This window comes from Stigmatopora argus, chromosome 4, assembly GCF_051989625.1.
Source record: "Stigmatopora argus isolate UIUO_Sarg chromosome 4, RoL_Sarg_1.0, whole genome shotgun sequence".
NCBI classification, from domain to species: domain Eukaryota; kingdom Metazoa; phylum Chordata; class Actinopteri; order Syngnathiformes; family Syngnathidae; genus Stigmatopora; species Stigmatopora argus.
Window position 1 is genome coordinate 15,460,687 of NC_135390.1, and position 23,010 is coordinate 15,483,696.

The window sequence follows — 23,010 nt, forward strand, 5'->3', positions numbered from 1 at the left end:
GTGTCTAAAGTGCTTTTGCACCGTGCTGTAGGTGACATTCTTTCATAAAAATGATCTATCTTATCAAGTTTCACGTGACATTTTTCAGTTTGGATGACTGGTTGGCTCGTCTACAAAATGTTAAACTAATCTCATCTATTTGATGAATGGCAAACTTTTAGTCGTGTATTTCATTATGTAATACATCATGCTGGTCACACAATAAATCTTTCCCGTCTCGTGTTTATTTATTCAGGGACGGCGCCAATCAAATTTAAAAGTCGTAAAGTCCAATCGAACTATCCATACCATTGTAGGGATATTGTTAATTTTATGATCCTTCAAGGTGGGCACGTACGCATAGTTTAATCACTTAGCAGCCTAACGTTCCGCTTTGCGCCATTACGTCAGCATAAAGTCTGTGGGAACATCAGACATACTCGTCCTTCACAGTGTCGTCCTGACATCCTGTGGCTCCTCTCCCTCAAGTACAGTGGCTGATTTTCAAGTGCAAAAAAATGCTGTACCGGGCAAAAAGATAATAAAGATGATGAAAAATGCCATGGAATCAAACGCTGACGAATATAGGAAAAAGAAAAATCCTGCAGATCTTATAGCGCTGTCGTTGGAAAACCAGTAAAGGAGCAAGAGAGTGAGAAGATCTCGACGATCAATTGCGATCTCAGCATGTGTTTTACCGTGTTTATGTATAGCCACAGGGGCTCCAGGTGTGATTTTTACTTGCGCAGTTGGACCACATTTACAAGCCCAGACAGAGTGGACAAAGGCTTTTGTTTCATATAATTGCAGTGCAGTGACTCAGTAATATCACCATTTTCTCTTTGACGCTAGCTCGTCTTTTATCAGAATCTTGCTTTGTTAAATTCACAGGAAATTACGTTAAGCAACAACTGTGGATTTCTCAAAAATTGAGTGTGCATGCCCATATTAAAGCCTGAGAGATCAGCTTCACACGTGTCTTTCCTCTTAAAAGTTCAATTGTTGCCAGTCATGGCTGCTCATTTCAATATACTTTAGCTAACGTGACAATCAATGAAAATAAAACTAAAACTGAAAGTAACCCAAAAAGTTAGCTTTGCTTAACCTCTATGTAAAATGTTCAACTTATTTTTCCTTAGTTTTTTTATTTTTTTAAACGCCAGAATAGTTTCGTGTGAGAGACATATTTCATAGCTGATATCAGTCCTCAAACAGATCCTCACATTGAGAGAAAATTCTCTTTTCTACAGTTTGTGTCTTGGGAATGGTAATATTTTTTTATTCGCACATCTTTCCCGCAAGCTCCTTATGTATATTTATGCCGATTGGGCATGCAGTTTTCGAGACACTGCACAGCTCAACGCTCGTAGCGTGACACCTCAAATACATATACTACGCATTTTTATTTTCACAATTCATAACAGCTCCCGGATGCTCCTTTCATCAAAATGCTACAAGCAAGTATAGCATAGTTTAAAAATATTTATTTTAATTGCTGAAATTAGCTTGCAGACAATCATTGGTAGACCATCTGGCTTTTATAGGATCACTGTTGTTGTATACAAGCAATTAACTAGTCCTTTTTTCAAAATATGTCAACTTTAGGATAAACACTTAAAAAAAAATCAGTTGCTCTACCAAAATCAGCTTCCTCTTTTACCTACTCACTCCACAGCCTCCATCCAAGCTTTGTGTCACCACTATCGCCTTTCATACTCAACATCGCTTTTTGACGGCCATTGTTGGCTTCTGAGTGTATGTGAGAGTGTGTATGTGTGTGGCAGCAGCTGCCCTGCACCTGTTCTGCTCTCATCAGCCCACCGGTGACAGACTTCAGGGCTTTACATGGGGTCTCCCCATTCTGTAACCTTCCCTATGTGTTGATCCTACCACCCCTCAGATCCTTTATATGCATTAAATCGACTATAAAATTAATACTGTACAACAAGGAAATCAAATGAAAGCTCTGGGCAAATTCATCTTTCCCAAATACAACAAGCTACACAATAAACACTCTTCCACTATAAAAAGCCAGTCCTGTGACATAGTTACAATTACAGAAAAAAAACGTAATTCTTTTACCGTAATTACTCGAATATAACGCGCACTCGAAAATAACACGCAGGTATAACTTTGGGCCAAAAAAATCTGGAAAAACGCAGTACTCGAATATAGTGCGCACCTAAAATTTCCCGCTGACGAAAATCAGAAATCTTACCTTTTTTTCTTCGTTTCACGATTGTTTTGTTCAAACAAATTTATTCATTAGAATCCTTCAAATGAAAAGTTCCTCTCTCTCTTTGTCTGTCCTCTCATACATCTCTTCGTTGAGAATCCTATCAACGTCCACGCTTCCTTCATCCACTTCCTCTTCCTCCCACAACACATCATCCGATTGGCTTTACGAGATGACGTAAAATCCGTGCGTCAAAGTGAGTTTGACAATGCTTTTTTCGATCGAAAATTTGTAATTTATTTTATTCAATTCAATTTCAATTCAATTTATTTGGCAAGAAAAAGCACCAGGCTAAGGGCCATGTAACAAGACACACAAAAAAAAAAAAAAAAAAAAAAAAAAAAATTAGTTTTTGATTATAACACGCACCCCCAACTATTGGAATTAATTATTTTGCAAAAACCTGCGTGTTATATTCGAGTAATTACGGTATCTCCTCTGATGATTTTCAACAATGGTGGCTTGGTTTGGCAAAATGAAACCCATTCATCACAAATTTATTGCAGTGACCTTCTATCTTTGAATGACTGTCAACATAAAAAAGAACTCCGGAAATGTGATTTTTACATTAGTGAGCCATTATGCTGTATTATCAGAAAGCGAATAATGGCTCATCCTGTGTAGTCGCCGACAAAGCTTTTGTAATAATGCAAATAGCGGCCATCAGATGATGCAAAGAGCATGGTGTGAATGGTTGTTAAGAGAATAGAATGCAATACAGCTCTACAAGTCCTGTGGTGAGCAAAATGTTTTCTTAAAACAGCAAACCCAATCTCTAGATGGTTATTATCGGCAGTTTCAGGACATGAGACAGGACTTTTTTTGACCTTCTGCTCTACTGTAGGTGACTCAGTCCTTGTTTTTCCCTCTTGCACCAGAACAGTCGGTTTGCTTTGCCAACAGTCCAACACACAATAATCTACTTAGTCACCAAGGTTGTTTTGGACCACACACAGACTCATACAGGTACACCAACACACGGGGGCCTCAAGGCATGCACCGCTTTCTTTAGTAGCTCTACAGTCACTCTCTCTAGTGAGCACTGTTTGGGATAGCAAGAAGGAGAATGTGCTGTCTCAATTTTTGGCTGTTTTTGGGGGCTTTTTATACTCTTATCACTAGTGTGTGTGTGTGTGTGTGTGTGTGTGTGTTGTGTATTAAACAATGCTCTTTGAGCGAGGTGCATGAAACAAGTCTTGGTTTTGATGTCTGCAATACAACTGTACGTGAAAGGGAGAAGATCCAGTTGGCTTCTTTTAGTAATGAGGAGGAACTTGTGTGCAGTTGTGTGTGTGTGTGTGTGCATCCGCACTAAGATGTGTTGAAGCACAGTGCATAAAAGACGAGACCGAAAGCATTGAAGATGGCTCCGCATTAACTTTTCAAGAGACGTGGATCCGATACTGCTTCTGCGGGTCGTCTACACTTTGCCGCCATGGTTTGACTTTTTTGACAGTGTCGCACATACACACATGTACATGCACACAACTGCACACGCTCTGTACTTTACTGTAAATTTTAACCGTTTTTCAGCTACTCGTAAAACTTCCCCTTAATAATTGATCAAATGTGTGTCAGTTTTTATGCCTGTGTGTGTGTGTGTGTGTGTGTCCACATCAAAGTCTGACCGTCTCATTCCCATCTGTCTCGCTACCCGGTCATGCACCCCATCAAACCAACACACACAGTTTCCCCCTTTTTGTGTAAATCGGATTATCTGGACTGCATCAGCTAACGAGACCCCCATGTAGCAATTCCTCTTTTCTTCCCAACCTCACCCATGCTGCACTCCCCTTGTCAGTTCCCCACATACACACTCAAATGCACACACTTGGCTCGAGGGGTACAGTGGACTCCCTAATTATGCTGTAATTGCCCAGTTCTGTCTGTCCAGCTGCCAGGTGTATTAAGCAGATTGATCATTGAAGCACTAAACATTATAAATTTACATATGTTGTGCATACATGTACATATGTCAGAAAATAGTAACCAGGTGTAAAGCGGGGTGTCATCCTGTTTAGCAAATAGAGACAGTCATTTTTAAAATAGCCATCACTGAATATATAAGCGAGGAATAAAAGTTGGTGTCCTGTTTTTTTTTTTTTACACAATTCAACCCCCTTTCTTTTTTTGGAATGCTTAATATTGTTAGGTATTGTTTTGTTTGTTTCCAAAAACCAAGATTGTGTTGCCATTTATTTTTCAAAGCCTGAGCTTTTTGATCAAATTCCAATTTATTATAACTATTATTAATATATTCTTTTTTTTTTCAATCTATCAGTCCTCATACAGCACATTCCTACAGGGCGCAACATCATAGTCTTCATGATGCAAATTAAGTCTGCGTGTTTTCCAACATTTGGACTAAGTGTGTTACATTTGGACTCTTTCTACAAAAGCCAGTGAGTCACTTGATCTAATATGCTCTGATATGTGTTTTTTCCCAAGCACCACTTAGCTAATGTGGAGCATTTGCTCTTAAAAGCAAATGAGTGTGCAGAGTTTTATTTACTTCTTTGCTGCTTTTTGGCTGGCCGTTTGTGTTGGCAACCTCACCACGTGAGGACCCTCCCAGCAAAGTGAGAACATTAGGCTTAAGTAATTGTAATCAAATGGATGAATCGAGCCAAATGTGTGTATGTCATTATTGATACACACAAAATTAATTCATACCAAGGTGCAGCAATGTAAATGTCAGAACTAGTCTAACCTTTGACTCCCGACTGCTTTAATGGTTGAAGTGAATTGTTTTAACTGGCCCGATCAGAATGTGTTTCACATTTTTCTCATTTCCCCCAGAAGTGTTTGGGCATTTCTTATTGACTCCTTTTTTTGTGGGAAGAATATGGATTCATTAAAGTTTTTTTGCAAAAAAGGGGACAACAAAAGATTTTCACGTTTGTAATTGGTATATGTATGATAACTTGTTATCCTACTATGGGAACATTGTGAAAAGATCCAACTATGATTGCTTCAACTCATTCCTTTATTGATTCATTGTTTTATTTGTGGCTTCGATGAGTGAGTGCCTTGAACTCATTATTGGAGCTGTATAATACAATTATACAGTTAAAGGTTAACAAAATGAATTTAACTAGCACAACCAGTACATATTGCCTACTAGATTATAAAGTGCTCTTTTTGGGAGTAATAAAGTACTTTAAGTGCGCCGCTGTAGTCCTAAAATATTCATTTACAATATATGTAAAAATATGTAAATTCTAATAGGATGCTAGAGTGCCTTCGTGTATACTGATAATTATTTTAGGCATATTTTTAATCCCCCTTTTTGTCTCCTGGTTCTTGCACTTCTGTTACCTTCCCTCCTTGTTGCCTTACATCTTTCCTCCCATTTTGTCCATTCATTCATTCAAGTCTATTATAATACTGCAAACATCATACACTCTTTCATCTGTCTTCGCCCTGTTATTAGGACAGTCCCTCCACCAGATTTTTTCCTCTCCTTTCCTTCCCTTCCCGCTTTCTCACAACGAATCAATTATTCATGTGTGGATTTTGTAGCGGAGAAATTGACGACATGGTTCATTTATTATTCACGTGCTGCGTTGCTGGGTAAGGGAGATACTTGTGTAAACGCACTTGTGGTAAGTATGCTCAACTGTGTTTCTTTGTCGCCGCAGTGTGCCGGGCGTCAGTGACGGTCAATGTGGCCCTAAAAGTGGAGGTGCTGAAAGACGAGACCGCCACGCTGCCATGCACATACACTGCATCGCCGTCACCCAGCAACACCATTGTGGAGTGGCACCTCGTAAGTTACCCACAGCTCCTTGACTTTTGACTTACGCTACCTTAAGTATTGTGTTATACTGTATGTTGACGTCTCATGGTTGCTCCGTTTGTCCTGTTCAGGCAATGCAGGGAAACAGGAAGCGCGTGGCTTATCGCACGCAGGACGGTGAATCTAAAAGTGACAGTGGCACCTCCCTTAGCGGTCGCGTCAGCATTGGCAAAGACTTCAGCTTGACAATCACATCGGTCCAACCCTCCGATGGCCTTGTCTTCTTGTGTTCAGTCACCGCTGGATCGGCTGGCAATGGAGAAGCTTCTACCATGCTCAAAGTCTTTTGTGAGTCCACCAAAAATACTTTCCTTTTTAAGTTCTTACCCTTTTACGGAACACCCAACACCAAACTTCAACATAAGACAAAATCAGACAACGGTCTGCTTTTTAATACGTGAAAGCTGAAAACAGGCGTGTGTATTCCAGTACTTGGACGTTTGGTCGCCGGTCGTTTGGTCGCCCGGACGTTTGGTCGCCCAAATGTTTGGTCGCCGGACGTTTGGTCGCCGGACGTTTGGTCGCCGGACGTTTGGTCGCCCAAACGTTTGGTCACCGGACGTTTGACAACATGACATAGAGTTTACTGTTGAAACCAGCTCTCAAAATTATATTCATGAGAGAGAGAGTTTAATATCTAAATATCTACTGTTGAAACCAGCTCTCAAAATTATATTCACCTGGGCGACCAAACGTCCGGGCGACCAAACGTCCGGGCGACCAAACGTCCGGGCGACCAAACGTCCGGGCGACCAAACGTCCGGGCGACCAAACGTCCGGGCGACCAAACGTCCGGGCGACCAAACGTCCGGGCGACCAAACGTCCGGGCGACCAAACGTCCGGTCACGGTGTATTCCAGCTCGGTTTGTATAGATCTGTATGATGCGAGTTCCCCAACAAATAATTTCTTCTTGCTCTTGTGTGATGCTTGTTAAAGGATGAAGGGTGTTTAATCAGGGGTGGTTGCGGGTGGTCCAAGGACACACACAGAGTTTGTGGGTGTGCCAGTCCAGCACTTAAGTGTTCTTTAGGTGAGATGTATGAGACATGACAGGTGTGATTGAACTTGTTTCACGAATGATTAGCTTGCGGTTAATTAACCTCCCTTCAACTTATTAAAGGGAATTGGTGTGTAATGGTGGATGGTGCTCACCACAAGGAGATACTTTTTATTTATTTGCACAATCTTGAAAAATAAGCTCATTTTAAAATGTATATTAGCTCTAAAAAAACAAAAAAACAACAGATTTCATTAGCCTTTTGATATTTTACTTGATTGGCGAAGGTGTAAAATCTTTCTTAAGAGCATTCTGTAATATTTGATAACATTTGTGTACTGGGAATAAGTAGAGGAGGGCCTCATTCCACTCCATTAATACGCCACAGAATCAAACTTGGTTTAAAAATATCTCCTTCCCATAAATGCTTTTAAATAGTGCAGTGTAGTATTTTTTCCACTTTCAGGTTCAATACACTACTAGCTCAAGTGTGCTGCTATAAGCCTTTAGTCTTCTTTTGTCTCAAATACCCTTATAGTGTCCAGAAATATTACTACATTGGTTTATCATGTCGCTGCCCCTTAGTTCTGTTTGTTAACCGTTTATCTGCTACTTTCTACTGCCCACATAATTGTAACTATTTCATTTTAAAAAGCATGCATGAATCATAGATGTTTTTTTTAAAGGGGTGTTTTCTTTTTCTAAGCATTGGACAGCTTTGGGTGATAAATTGACATTCCATTTGAGTTGGAGAAATAAGTAAGGAAATATAAGTGCTCTTACACCTGTGCTATTGTTTTTACAATCTCCTAAGAGTATTTTTTTCCTTTATTTTTTTTTCTTGGCCGTGTGTGTGCTTTTGTGTGATTTGACCCTTATCAGTTCATGTGAAGCGGGTCACGGTTGGAATAACGCCGAGCAGGATATTTACTGCTCAACTGCATTAACAAGGTCAGGGACCCGTGTGGGATGGCCGCATGGTTTTATGTGTGTTTGTGTCTCTAGGTTAAAGGTGGGGGTGCTGCTTCCTGTGAATCATAATGATATGATCATTTATCACCACACTCATCTTCTTCTGCTTTTTCCCTCCCTCAGTTGCTCCAGAGAAGCCCACCCTCACGCAGGCATCAACTCAAGCAATTTCTGTCGGACAGTCAAGCAGCTCCGAGGTTTGTTTGCGATGTAGTTGCTATAAAAGTTTGTTTTGTAGTAGAAATTTCTTTAAGTACACTGACACAAGAAATTACATCAGAAAACTGGCATATATCTGATTTGATGTGCAAATAAATTACGTTAAAAGCTCGAGCCCCAAACATATTAAACTCAATGTCAAGGTACTGCTGTTTTGCTAAAGTGTACCTAATCATATGCCACCTTTGGTCTTGTCAATTAGATTGGTTCATGTGTGACAATGAATGGACACCCGCAGCCAAGGATCATCTGGTTTAAAGATGGCAAGCCCCTTGCCGAGGTCAAGGACAGGAAAGAAAGTATGTATATGACTATGGTTTTACAGTTACGTATATCATTTTTAAAGGGATATTGAAAAACAACGTATATTTTCACTCTTGTTTGTAAAGAGACCTTCATGGTGCCGTCTCAAGTGAAGGAGGCATCGGGCCTTTTCACGATCAAGAGCACTCTGTACATGCAACCCACCAAAGCTGACAAGGACTCGGTGTTCCAATGCACAGTAGAGTACAGCATGCCGGGAGACCAGATCAAGCAAAAGAAGTCTGACACCATCAACCTTAACCTTAACTGTGAGTGCACACAATCACAGGCCTCGTTCTAAAATGTATCCTATTATCTTGATGCTTATTGTTGTATTTCTTGCTATCTTACGTCTTTTATCAACGACTAGCCCATTATCTAGTCAACTGTACACGATGCCCTCACTAACCATGAAGAGTAAAGGTGAACCATGCCAGAAATGTAGGATGTAAAACCAGAAAAGTCAAAGATTTGTCAACCCTTCAAGGGCTATATAAGAAGTATGCCGTCCTCTACGTGATGGATGGAGAAATTGGTTTGCTCCAATCGAAGTTTGATGCATGCTTGAAATAGTGTGGCCACTCATTTTTGTAAATCCTTGCAGAATTGGCAGCAATTAACGATAGACAATGTAGCACTGTATCATGATAAGGTTAAAAAACATGAAAACTATAAAACGTTGATTGTCAAATTAACAGCAAACTACCATAAGAAGAACTTATTTATTACTTTCTTTCATATATTATGTAACTTTTGTTTTACATTAATCGAATTTAAAGCTGGTCTCATGGGGATGTCACAGCGCTCCCTTTCATGTTGTACTACTGTCACAGTGACAGTCAGGTGTGCTGACGACTGAGCCAACAACACCATCTTTTTTGCTACTGAGGAAATGTAATTTAGCTGATTCTTTGGTGCCGTCATGCATGCTTCCTATGCCACCAGAGAGGAGGAAGAATGCGGAGAATGAGGCGAAGAAAGAGGAGTCAGTGAGAAAGTGCTTGTGGAATGCTTTGTACTTCCCCTATTGATGACATATAGTATCGCAGTAGAAACTCACCCAACGAAGGAATTCTCACCTGTTTTTTGCCAATGTCTGTCCATGTCCATCTAGACCCCTCGGAGACGGCGACATTTACCCTGCTCAACAAAGGCGCTGTCAAAGAAGGCGATGAAGTCACTATGAAGTGTGAAACCGATGGAAACCCACAGCCTGAGTTTGACTTCACCAAAGATGTATGTTCAATAACAGTGTATTGTACAATACTAAGAGTTTTCTACCTTAGTTCAATCAGCCCTGAAACCACAATCTGAAATTAGGTTTTGTGGTTCAATGCATATCTATTCCTACTATATACCTACCAAATTATTATTATTTTTTAATCCGGCTCTGTGGATTGATTCCCTTACTTGCCTAGAACGTAATTTTTTTTCATATTACAATTGGCAAATGTTGTTACAACTTTGAAAGGGGATCTTAAGCATTTGATCTCACTCACCAGGGCAAGCCCATCACCAGCCAAGGTGGCCTCTTAATATTAAAATCCACCAAGCGCACGGATGCCGGTCTGTACACATGCCAGGCCATCGACTACGACAACCTTGATGCCGACCTGACGGGCGATATTACGCTGAACGTGCACTGTAAGTACGAGGCTAAAGCAGACACTCTAATTTTGACCATCTTGAACCAGTTTTGTCAAACATGAGACACCCTACAGATGTCGAGAGGAATGACTCAGCAAGTGTGTTTTTACCACTCAACGGTGTACTTGAAACAACCAAACACCACACACACACACGTAGCTTTGTGTCCGCTGGCAATGGCAAGCTTTTCACACGCCAGATATCAGTCATGATTTTCTATGCTGACTAGATGCTAAGGAGATTGAGGAGGAAAACTGCTTCTTATCACATCAGACAACAAAGGATCATCATTCAGGATAATCTTTTGGACACATCATATAATTAGGCTTTCACTGACTTAAAACAGGAGAGAGGAAAAATACTACGGCAAATTATGAGTACGTGTGAATTCTGCTTCAAGTGCGGAAAGGACGAAAGGATCTGACTGTCCGATTGGATTGTTCACGGTCCAGGCGTCTCTTTTAACTCATCCTAATTTGAACCCATCACCAACATTAAGAGGAGATAACCTCGGAATTGTGCGGAACAGGCTTAGCATAAAGTGGGCTTAACTTCACAGAAACGGCATTAGCTTTGTTCTTCTAAATGTTCCGATTTGCGTAACCCTCTTATGAGCTTTATCCAATGCTCTTAATTGATTTTTTTTCTTTCTCTCTGTGTTAGACATTGACCCAATGAGCGTGACTCCAGTGAAGCCTCAGGTTGTCATGTTTGGAGACAGTGTCGAATGGCAGTGTAAGACCAAAGCTTCTGCCCCTCATACAGTCCAATGGAAAAAGGTGAGCAATGGCCATGCTTTTTTTCTACTTTTTCCCTTCACGCCGACAACCTTAAAGGTGATGGTTTGACATTTGGAAGATTATTTTATGTGACATTTCATTTTGGGGCCCAAGCACCACGTGGAAAGCAGGAGTAACCCTTGAAAATTGGATCCGTCACGTTTGTTCAAAATTCAGCCTACAAAGGCCTGTTTTATATACCAACAGATATTCAGTGTCAGGCAACTTTCATGGGTCGGGTTGCAAAAATCGAACCTGAAAAAACACATCTACTTTAAGAAATTGAATTGATTATTGTTTATCAATATCCTATTTTCGCACTCACAAGTTTGCATCAAGATGTTGAAAAATATTAAATGATTCCATTGTGTAGGATTTTCTTTCTTAAAAAGTCCTCCATGATTTTTTAATGTCTATCCTTGCACATTGCAGTGAATATTACATTTTATTTTAATTTTATTTTCAATTCTTAAAAGGGATTTTAAAAAGGGGAAAACACCCCCAAATTTTTTCTCCATTTCAAAACTATTGATTGTTCTTTTTCTTTTTTTAAATTAAAGTCAGAGTTTGTGTTGATGAACAAATTACTGTTGACACATTGATAAATTAGGGTTGCTTCATATCTTCCATTTCGTTATGCAAAGAATTTCTCTTTATTTTTGTTGTTATCCTCTGTTTTGTCTTCTTGGCATGCACTTCCTAGGAAAAAAACTTGATTGTTATTTGCTATGCAGCAGGATCTCCATGAGAAAATTGTCATCTCACACAGTTATTTGTTATCATTGTGTTTGTGTCCGTGAAAGCTGCACTTTTGCTTTCCCATGTTGCTCACAGGCCACAACATTAGTGACACCTGCACATTCAACCGTGATTCTAAATCGTGAGTGTTAGATAAATAAACTAAAATTGAGATAGAACTGTGTCATGCATTGCATACCACAACTTATAGTCCATAAAACATGCACGATGACTTACTTTATTTAATTTTTTAGTAAGGAAAAGGGCAGCGCAGTGACCAAGTGGTTAGCTAGTCAGCCTCCCAGTTCTGGGGTCGAGGGTTCGATCCCAGGAACGTCCTCACTGTGTGGAGTTTGGATGTTCTCCTCGGGCTCGCGTGGGTTTTCTCCAGGTCCTCCGATTTCCTCCCACATTTCAAAAACATGCATGGTAGGCCAGTTGAACACTCTAAATTGCCCCTAGGTATGTGTATGAGCGTTAATGGTTGTGCATCTCCTCGTGCCCTGCAATTGGCTGGAATAAGTGCCCTCTGAATGCAATTTAAGCCTTAAGGTGTTTGTCTTTTTATCCCTACAGGGTTCAGAAGTTCTCTCTCAGGATGGGACCCTCTCGATTACAGCCGACACCTATGAAAAAGACGGAGAGTACATGTGTGTCGGTGCCGTGCCGTCCGTGCCGGGACTGACAGGGCAGGCTAGCTCCGTCCTCACCATCAAAGGTACCACACTGACACTAGCGTATCTTCACCAAAGAATTATGTTCTCCCTGTGCTAATTTGGGTTTTTTAGGGCTATCTTTACAATCCAAAATGAATGTATGTTACCACAGAGTGAGTGTACCCTGTGAGTGACTGTCACTAGTCCATGATGGTCCCCACCAAGGTGGACTCTTTAATCTTTAGTAACAATCGAAAGCTATTTTTCCATTGCCGTACCAACAGGATGCTCACAATGCGTTGTAACTGCCTATGGTATTTGTCAGGAAGGACATAGCACAGTTGAAGGAAGCGGCAGAGCGAGGGTGTCGCTTCCCACCTCTTTAGGTTTACGCCCAATACGGGATGGAACCACATTTACGCCCTTTCCCTCCCATGCAGGGAAACCCATGATCGAGGCACCAGTCGGTGGGGAGGTGTCCAAGGAAGGAGAGTCGGTATCCCTGAGGTGCTCCGCCTATGGTTCACCCGCACCTCAGTTTACCTGGAAGCCCTCAGGAAAACAGGTAAAAGTGTCAGTCAATATTCGCTAGGTTGTTTTTGTTCAGTAGTCCTTTTTATAAGACCGCATAAATAGGGATTCAAATGCCTGACAATAGCCACATAAAGTTGGTCAAATGTCTGAGAGACCTACAAGCTCTTTCTTTGATTTTTTTTTCATATCCCTATGGGCAATTATGACTTCATTCTCACATTACTGGGGATTTCTCTTAAAAGTATGACTTTTTTTTTTTTAAATATTACATTATTCCCCCAAAGACGTTGTCTGCTAATCAGATGAAGAGACTCAAGCTCACCCATGACCATGATGTGGCAGACAAGCAGTAGAGAAAACTGAGAGCACATTGTACATTTATATTTGGAAAATATTTATGCGGTTTTTATTTGTTTCATGTGGTCTTGTATTTTAAACACGTTATCAAACTTTTTTTATATTCCATTGCAGAAGTAAAGTTTAAAAAACAGAATTCTAGAACTTCAGAGAGGTTTAGTGCACTTAAGCAGGGATGGAAAGTTGTATTTTGCTTGCACTATTTCTCTCCTAATACGCTACAGTTGAAAAGAAAAGCCCCCGTAGGCAGGAGGCATCTTGGTGCGACATCAAGTGAAATAATATAACAGGATAAAACTATAATGAATCCTCCTTTAAAATGTACCGTTTCATCTGCCGTTGCTGATGGGCGCAGTATTAAAACTTGAAAAGAGCATTCAGTTTGGGATTTTTCAATTAAAAAGAAAAAAGAAAATCTAATATTTGCATACACTAGCACAATAACAAAATGTATCAAAGCGTTTAAAGTCGAGGTTTACTTGACTATCACATGGTCTTCTGTGTCCATCTTGCAGTCAGTGACGGTAGAGGGCAACAAGGTGGTGAGCACCGTCATAATGCCGGCCACTGCGGCCATTATGAAGGATGGCGTGACCTGCGAGGTGGCCAATGACCATGGCACAGATAGCAAGACCTTCACTGTATCGCTCAAAAGAGGTCAGACACCATTTCTTCTTTATAGTCAAAAGGGGGAAGCAATGTTTTCATTCATCTTCAGTCATCACTTTCTACTGGTTTCACACTAATGCATTTTGATAACAGTTTTTTGGTTTGACAGTTCCAACTTATGTTTTTACAAACTCGCACATTAAGCGTGTTAAGTGCTTTGCTTGCATGCCATGCATGTTTTATATTGATATGAATTAAAAAATAACGTCTTTCTACAAATCAGCGAGCATCATTTTAGTTGAAAATCAATTCTATCTTTGTTCTTCTTTTCTCACTTGAAGAATGTTTTTTTAAATGAGTTCCATTCATTTGAATCTATTACTTTTTCACCCAAAATCTAAATATTTTCAAAAAAAATCATTTATTTTACTGCCTTACTGCTAATTTCACCGCATTTTTTAGGGTAAATTATCCACCTAAATCATAATAAATGCACCTTTTCCTCTGTTTTCCTACACCACCATCACTCGTTTCTTCCTCTTCTTCTACTCCTTTTTGCAGCTATTGAGAACTCCGCCAACAGAGGTAGAGCCTTCTTCCTCCTCGTCCTCTTGTCCCTCCTTCTCTCAGGACTCTTTGTTGTATAGACCCTATCGTTTTAGTACATCCTCCCAACTCCTTCCTCCTTCACCAACCTGCCTCCATTCCCTCCTTCCCTACAGTACACACACACACAAACACACACTTACACTCACACATCACTGCACTCTTGTACATTTGCCTTCTTGCTACCAAACACTGTGGATATTGTATATTGTTCTTCTTCTTCTTCTTTTCTTGTCACCTTTGTAATGTCTGTCAGATATTTTGTGGATGCTGCGACATGTTTTTTTTTGGCCCTCAGGGGACAATAAAGGATCTATTATATTCTTTCCCTTCCTTTCCACTTTGTGTGTCTCTTTTCAGCTTTTAGTTGCACGCTTGTCCTCTTTTCTTCGCCGTTTGTGTCAGTTTGTGTGTGTATATGCTGTGGTGGTTTGCTTGCTAAGCTACCGGACTGAGCTACTTTCTTTCTTTCAAAGTGCTGCTCTCTGGAAACCCTGTGCTTGAGTCAGGTCTGTAACTGCTTACTTAAGTCACATGCTGTCTGTGAACTTGTATGCGTTTTGACTCTTTCTAGTCGCATACAATTTAATCTACTTGTCGTATAATGGAGCTGTTTGTGTATGCATGCTTGTGTTACTGCCATTGTGGGGACAGATGTCTTGCGAATAGATCCCAAACGTTGGTTTGCAGCTTTAAGTTTGTATTAATATGTATACTAATTCTTAATATAGTGGTAGACTACAGCCCATTCTGATTTCAGTTATAATTTCAGATTTTGTCGCAATCTAGTCATAAATCTGTGACCCACCATACTTACTACGTTTATTTCATCGGATAGGGCCAATCAAAATTTTGAGGATTCCTGATGACTGAAATTGCTATAATTTGATCAATAAGTTTTGCATACGTTGTGTTGTCAATTATATTTCTTATACCAAACTAAAACATTTGTTAAACAAATGTCATATTGAGGCCAAATGAATAAAATATAATGAACGAAAACAATTTGTTTTGAACTTTCAAAGCCTTTTTATTAGTTGTACTTCATAGTTTGTATTAAAAAAGAAGAAGCAAATACTCCAAAATGACGTGAAATTTTGTACAAATTAGCACGCCAACATTCATATTGAAATGTTTGGAAAATATCATACAAATACCAGTAAAAAAAATTCTGAACTGAGTGTATGGCAAAATTCACAAACTCGTTGGCAACCCATTTGGAACTGCCTTTAATGTTGTAATGTTAAAGCATTGTAACATCTTTTCTCCACAACTCCAGTAATATAAGTGTGAGCGGGTTCGGGGTTCGTACTGTGGTTAATGTGTTGTGGCTGGTCAGCAGCTCAATTGTTTTGAATATGCCGGTCCCGTATATTTGGGTCCCATCACATTTCAGTCTTTTACATTCAAGACTAACTTCACATCCCACTTTCCCCTGCCCCTATTTGGACCACCACTATCATCCCCATCCTCCACCCTCTTCCCATCTTCACCCTCATCAACTCTACCCTTCCACCTGGAATAAAATCCTCTTCCTCCACATGAATCAACTCGCCCCCATCTCATGATTACCCCTTTCCAAAATCAATAACCCGCCTTGTCCTCCAAATTCACTGCGACACATTTCCACCTCCATCTGACCTCCCCCGACCTTTACCTGAATCCTCACCCGTCCCCATCTTCACCCACTCCATCATTGCGGCGCTGTAGCCGACCAGCAGCAGGGCGGTTCCAGTGGAGTTGTGATAGCTGTGGTGGTCTGCGTGCTTCTGCTCCTGCTGCTGGTGGCCCTCATCTACTTCCTGAACAAGAGGAGCAAGCTGCCCTGCAGCAAGAAGGACAAGAAGGAAGTGTGAGTACAGTAATCCCTCGAATATTGCGGTTAATGTAGACCAGACATGTCCGTGATAATCGAAAAATCGCAAAGTAGGGTCACCCACTGTTATAACTACTACAATACATGCTTTTTGTGCCAAGTACACAAGTCTAATCATCAAAAAGCGTATATTTATTAAATATTACAACTGTAAACATACCAAAAGACTGCCATTTTTTGCCGCCATTCGCCGTTGGGAACTTTTTTTTTCTTCAAATAATTAATAGCGGGGAAAAAATCAAGAGAAAGGGAATTTGCGATAAGGGAAGTCACGATAATCAAAGGATTACTGTATCAGTGTTCGCCTTTGAAATCTGTTGTGAACCAAAAAGTGGGGCACCACAACGAGCTAATAATTATGTTTATGCTCTTGATCTCCATTGTTTCTAATGTCAACATATTTCACTTGTTTTCTCTCCAGGGCCGACAGAGACGTTAAAAATGACATTGTAGTGGAGATGAAGACGGACAAGGCCAATGAAGAGGCTGGTCTTCTCAACAAGAGACCGCCCGCAGGACAGGTGAGCTAAAGTGGGAAGTGGTTGACCAATATGTAGACTAGTTAGTATATTTTTGTCACTCAGCCGCATTTTACACTCGCAATATAAAAGTTCCGGGTGTCTTTGAAAAAGTTATCTAACATTCTTCCATCTAAATTGCAGTTAAGGGTTAGGCTTAATTGTTTCACTAAACAAACCATCATTTTTTGCTCATTTCATTTTATGACTACTAGAAATATGCAAATGGAATGTGATTAAAAAAACAGCTAGAGCACATAAATATGAATACATTTTTTAAATGATCAAGGAACTGCAGATTATTGAGCTTTTTTGTGGAAATTTCTCCTCAGTTATGCAATGGGAAAAACTCAAGTATTCGCTGTTTTGTGCTCAGACCCGTGTCTATTTTAAGAATATTGCTTTGCAGCCATCTTTTGGCATATGGAGGCAATTACAAACATTTTCGGGTGGCTATGTTTATTGGCAAATTTCTTGCCATTCAGAGGCCTGTCAATCAACTCAGCGGGTCTGACAGCACCCATCCGCAATGCCATCGCACATGTAAGATGTCTCATCAAAGCCATGACAGCTGGTCTTTTATGATTGGCAGTCAACCGAGAGAGACGCCCCTCTTTAGCATCTCGTGTTGAATCTGAGCAACATGTATTTTTTTTCTTTTTGACAAAACTAAACCCGTCTAAATGAAATACATTCAATGTATTCACCTAGACGCCACACTGTCATTTTGGGGATGTGTTGCTTTTTGACGTTTATGCTTGTGTTTTTTTTTCTATGTGCTCCACTCCTGCAGTGATGAAAGAAAATTGGCAGGGGGACCAAGGGAAGAGCGGTCGCTCGACAGTTATGAAGAAAAAAAACTGGACTGATTTGTATTTACTATGCTTTGAACGTGAGCAAAAAACCCCACCCCTTATATGTGCTTCTCACGTGTTATCACCAAATGACACTGTCAACAAGTAATGGCATTGTTTGGATTTGACTCCCTGGCAGAGTACTGCAATTTTCAGCCTCAAAGATGATAATTAGGAAAAATAAAAGCATCTTTTCTAATTTACCCCAAATACAAAATCATAATGTCCCTTTTGCATTTGTGCATTCAAGTTTGATACTGCCACTATTCTGTTTTGGAGTCTGCACTTAAATCTAATCATTTTCATGTGTGTGTAATATATGGAGACATTGACGTTTTCCCACTTGTCTGACTCTGCTTTGAAATCCAATATTATGCATATGTATGCTAGATTGTATGTTCTGAAATATTACAACTGGCTAAGGCTGGATTCACACTACAGATTTGAATGCCCAATTCTGATTTGATGCATATTTCCGATCTGCGTGGAACTAAATTACATCTATTATTTCTCATTTAAATGTGAAACGTTCAGCATTTCTTGGCCTTCATCTCAGTATTGATTTAAATAAGGTCGTAACCGTGGCCTCACTCTACCTGCAATTATTTTCTTAATTTAATGTGGGCACACCTAATGTAAAATAATTTTAGACTATATTTAATTGTCTAGTCTTTTGCTGTGCTTTAGATTTTCAGCAGGTGTTTTTTTGTGTGCTATTTGGTCACAGTTGTGCATTCGTCCGTGGGTGAGAGTATGTCACTCACACTGGCAGATATTCAAGATTGCATCATATAGTATTTTTTATCCATGCAACCCTAGCACAAAAGAGATCTGATTTCAAAATAAGGATTTCACAATTCATTCACATTCAATCATTTGCATTGGCATGTACGTGCCAACTGAAAGCAAAAAAATACAAAATCTGAATTCTGTCACTATACCCATACAGTGTAAACCCAGCCCAAGCCTGAAGAATATGTATGTGTTGTTTTTGTAGCATTGAATGTTTTAGGAAGATGTTTTTTATAAACAGGTGGGGAGTAAACAGGAAGTCTAAAATTCCAGGCCAAGTCTAATTCTAAAATCAATGTGTTTCTTCTGGCATTTCTTCTTGAGATGTGTTCGTGGGTTTCCTTACGATAGACGTAAAAAGAAATTTTCCTGTTTCTTTGTTAATATATAACTTTGTTACGTACACAATTTTGATAGAAAGCTTTTATTTTGGTATAGAATTCCGAAGGGAGGATCCCAATAGCATGGTTGTAGAATGGCTTATTTTACAAGATTTTGTGTGTCGGGGTAGGGGCAGAGGTCAAAGGCCAGTCGAGCCATTTTGCAGCACACTCATTTATAGATGTATAATTTTGGTACGTCCATTATTTACTGTTTTTTTTCCAAGTCCAAAATGGATGACTGAAGGGTCTTAGCTGTGTTCATTTTCCAAGCAGCCATCAAACCATTTAAAAGCCCAATTCCAGCGAAGAAAAGGTGAAATTGCAGGTGTGAAAGGTTGGGGGATGTTGGGGACAATCATGCATCATTTGAGCAAAATTTTGAGGTGCTCAGGCCCGTCAGTTAGAGCAAAGGATTGGGGTGAAGTGTCTTTTTTTTCTCGTTTGCTTTCTTCCGTTTACCATGTACCATTAAAATGTCACATTAAATCCTTAAATGTTTTAGGGGTTATTGATAATCACCCGCGCTTGCCGATAGACTATCAGATAGAGGCTTGATGTGGCTTTTAGCTTTTGTTGTACACTGGAACTAATGGCCTTAGGTTAAAAAGCTACAAAAATGGGTTAGTTCAAACCACTATCTGATTTCGCTATTGCAATGTGTGTCTACTGATCTTGACTGTTAGCAAACCTGTCGCTGCAGGTGTAAACATGGACCATTAGTTTTGTTTTAGTCACTGTTTTATAAACAAAAATAATGTGCTTGTTCTTTGCCTTTTTGGTCACGTTCGGGACTACTGAGTTGTCTTTAATGATTATTATTTGAAAGGCTTTTCTCTGTGTGTTGCCTCTCTACTGTAAACTGTGTATTTTGTGGTACGCTCTTGTGGTGTGATGTATCTTTTTTTGTATTTTGTTCGAGCTGTTTAAAATTTATAATGGGAAAAAAATTGTTCTCTGTTTTTATTCAAATGCAAACAAAAACTGCACTGAAGCGATTTGTGCCATTTTTCTAGATTTGGACAGAACAGTTAACACAGGACAAAATATTCTAAAGTTCTAAACCTACTATAGTTGATTCCTTAAGAGTATTCAAGAGAGTCTGTTCTCACTAGTTCTCAAAGTCAAGAGGCAAAGTGAGCTTGCTTCAAACAGTACACACACAAAAAAGTCCATTATCTTTATTCTAATTTGTGCTGGCAAACTCCTTAGACAGGGTGAAAGACTTGTGTGCCGAGTGTAGAAACCCTTCTCTCTTGATTTGTTTTGACACAAAGCTAAAATGATGTTTGAACTATTTGAACTGAGCTGTCAGTCATGAAACAGCTGCGTACAGATCACTCATAGCAGTAACCTGGACAACCCGTCAAATTCATTACAATAGATCGAATTGAAATCTAAAACAAATATCCAATCAAGGAGGATTTCTGTGTTGGCCACAGTTGGCAGAATCATCATCTCTCTCCCATGCATTTGGCAACCGATCCATTTGGAGATTAAACGCGTCTCCCCACCAAAACAGTTCAATCAATCAATGTCCGTCATCTGTTCAAAGCGGCAAAGACAGTGATAGAAAATGGCAAATTGCATTCATTTCTACTGATATCCTGGATGCCTGCTCAGATTATATTGTTTTATAGGTGATTTCACAACAATCACTATATAAAATCCTTGCATGTTGGTTGTTGCATTAATGATTGCATCAAGACTCATAACAAAAACACAAGTGACATTTTTACCACAGTGTCCAATTTGTATGCGAGATTTAGTCATTTCTTAACCTTATTGCATTTTGACTCATGAATGACCGTGTGCGGTCGTTTGGTCGCCGGTCTTTTGGTCGCCGTCTTTTGGTCGCCGTCTTTTGGTCGCCGGTCTTTTGGTCGCCAGTCTTGTGGTCACCCGGACCCAAACAACGGGCGACCAAAAGACCGGCGACACAACAAGGTAAAACAACACGGTCTACGCATCAATAAAAGCCAACAATGGCCATGAGCAGTTTCACTGAGCCGACGTGTGTGTATAAGAGTTTGTATGTACATGAGTTGTCCCTTTAAGAAGCTACGTCAGTCAGGGTCTTAACAAGTTCTCCAACAAAACACAATAAAAGTATGGGAAATGTTGAGCTTTTCTTTAGCCTAATAATTAATAGGGCATTAAGTATGACTAAATAATAATTTGCAGTTTGTATTTAGGGAATTTGAGCAACGATTTGAATGGTAATTATCAATAATCTTCCGGGCGACCAAAAGACCGGCGACCAAACGACCGAGTGCCATGAATGACAGTCATTTAAAAAATTGCCAAAGTTCTGCAAAGCTGCAAAGAATGAGGTCAGCATTCTTGCTTTCCTCACACACCCACTGTAAGCTCTACTGTGGCCTGCACTTGAATGACTTTTAGGCTTGTTACTGTCAATTTTCAGGAGAAATGGCAACCATTATGTCAGAACCGACGGGCCCCCAAGGCAATTCCGACAAATCCAGTCAATCTCAGCTTTACTGGAAGGAAGAGGAGTGGTTGCGACGAGACCGAAGGCAGGGAGGGAAGTCCCGACGATAATCGACAGATGGATGCAAAAATTGGGGAAAACGTCTTCAGTCACTGAGGGAAAGTGGAAGCTTATGATGTCATAAATCTGGATTTTAGACTGTGATTGAAACAAATGTGAGCTCTAGGAAGGTATAAGAGAGAAGAATGAGGTAGAGCTTGGTTTCTCTTTATTTCCTCCAGTTGGTCAATTTCGTATCCTGTGTAGGAGTGTGTGTCCTCGCACGCTTGGGTATTTTTTGTTTTACAACTCGGTGGCTCTACGGCTCTATTACCTTTAATTGCATCTGTAATTGTATTATAAATCTGCTAGAGAAATGTGTGGTGTACATTTGAATCGAATATTGTTGATCCAAAATGCTGGGTGTTGTGTTCTTTGTTTACTAATCTAATTTAGTCAGTTAATCACCACATACACTAGGTAATAAAATTAATGGAAGAATAAAATGAAATATTAATCAATTAAATTGTAATACAATTCACACTCTCACATATTCAAAAACAAGTATGACTGGATACAGTCGTGTTATTAAAGTGATTTTTCTTTTGAAAATGCCAGTGGACCCCCTGCTGAGGTTCCTATCTTCGCTTTTTAGATGGGGTACAATATACCAAAGGAACTACGCCCACATCGTCGATATCTACATTGCCTGATGCGACATTAAACGAACAAATACTTAAGAAAATAACACGGCTTTGCTTGATCAATCACGCATAGTGTGAATCTAAAGGCCAAATCCGGTGTGAAATTGTATCTTGATATCCCCCGCAGTCCCTTTAATGGTTTAAAATGGTTCAGTCCTGATTTCCAGCGTTTTTTTTAGGTTTTGGTTTGCTTGGCCACGCCCCTAACAGCATCCAGCACGTTGGTGAGTATATCAGTAGAATTTTAATAAGCAACGTGTTATTGTGTTTTCAATTTGGCGATTTATCTACTTACAAACCTTGTAAACCCCACTTGACTTTGTTGCTTGATTTGTGTCAGGATAAGAAATAGACTATGCACAGTGGATCATCTAATAAAGCTATCATCACATTCCAGGTGTGGTGAAAGTTTTACCCAATAATTTCCTTAACCTGCAGTTAAACTAATTAGTGCATGTTTTGTTTTTCAAATTGTTCATAGTTTCTTTTTCATCTTCAATGTCCCTTTTACATCTTGTCTATGTCTATTTCACCTTGCATTGCACAAGTGGGAACTTAGATGTCTTTTGTTTGGACAACAAAAAGTATAAATCTTAATTGTTTGCACCAGTGTTAATACTTTTTTTTAAAAAACAGTGATCTAAAAAAATGACAACACGGTGGCTGTAGGGATAAACAAACTTGTTTGCAACCATTTCAGTCAGGATTTAAATATAAATTGTGGCCACATTATTTTTATAGGATCATAATATACCTACCTACCACAGCTGATTCAAGTTTGCTTCTTTTGAGTTCAGATAGATTGGTTTCTATGTCAGGGGTCTCCAAACTACTGTCCTCAGACCACCTGTATGAGAAAATGATTATACTTTTTACAATATTCTTATACCTTGGGAGTATTTTTTTAATTCAATCACTGCCATTGATGGTTAGAGACAAATCTATCTCAACTGGGGAGGCTG

At 39.7% G+C, this 23,010-nt stretch overlaps 1 protein-coding gene across 3 annotated transcripts in view; it reads left to right on the plus strand.

Moving 5' to 3' along the window:
* The window catches only part of bcam (basal cell adhesion molecule (Lutheran blood group)), a 39,940-nt gene extending 20,093 nt beyond the window's left edge, over window positions 1-19,847 (plus strand). The window contains exons 2-17 of one of the 3 annotated variants that reach the window (XM_077598774.1): window positions 5,857-5,984; window positions 6,086-6,302; window positions 8,109-8,182; window positions 8,407-8,503; window positions 8,594-8,776; window positions 9,622-9,743; window positions 10,010-10,151; window positions 10,818-10,933; window positions 12,248-12,389; window positions 12,768-12,892; window positions 13,734-13,875; window positions 14,389-14,412; window positions 14,910-14,942; window positions 16,144-16,285; window positions 16,731-16,830; window positions 17,621-19,847. In XM_077598774.1, the coding sequence (XP_077454900.1) occupies window positions 5,857-5,984; window positions 6,086-6,302; window positions 8,109-8,182; window positions 8,407-8,503; window positions 8,594-8,776; window positions 9,622-9,743; window positions 10,010-10,151; window positions 10,818-10,933; window positions 12,248-12,389; window positions 12,768-12,892; window positions 13,734-13,875; window positions 14,389-14,412; window positions 14,910-14,942; window positions 16,144-16,285; window positions 16,731-16,830; window positions 17,621-17,623 (1,790 nt within the window). In that variant the 3' untranslated portion in view covers window positions 17,624-19,847. The remainder of the gene's footprint in view (window positions 1-5,856; window positions 5,985-6,085; window positions 6,303-8,108; window positions 8,183-8,406; window positions 8,504-8,593; window positions 8,777-9,621; window positions 9,744-10,009; window positions 10,152-10,817; window positions 10,934-12,247; window positions 12,390-12,767; window positions 12,893-13,733; window positions 13,876-14,388; window positions 14,413-14,909; window positions 14,943-16,143; window positions 16,286-16,730; window positions 16,831-17,620) is intronic. The other 2 variants (XM_077598775.1, XM_077598776.1) reach the window with 2 other exon arrangements.
* Window positions 19,848-23,010: the final 3,163 nt, after the last annotated feature.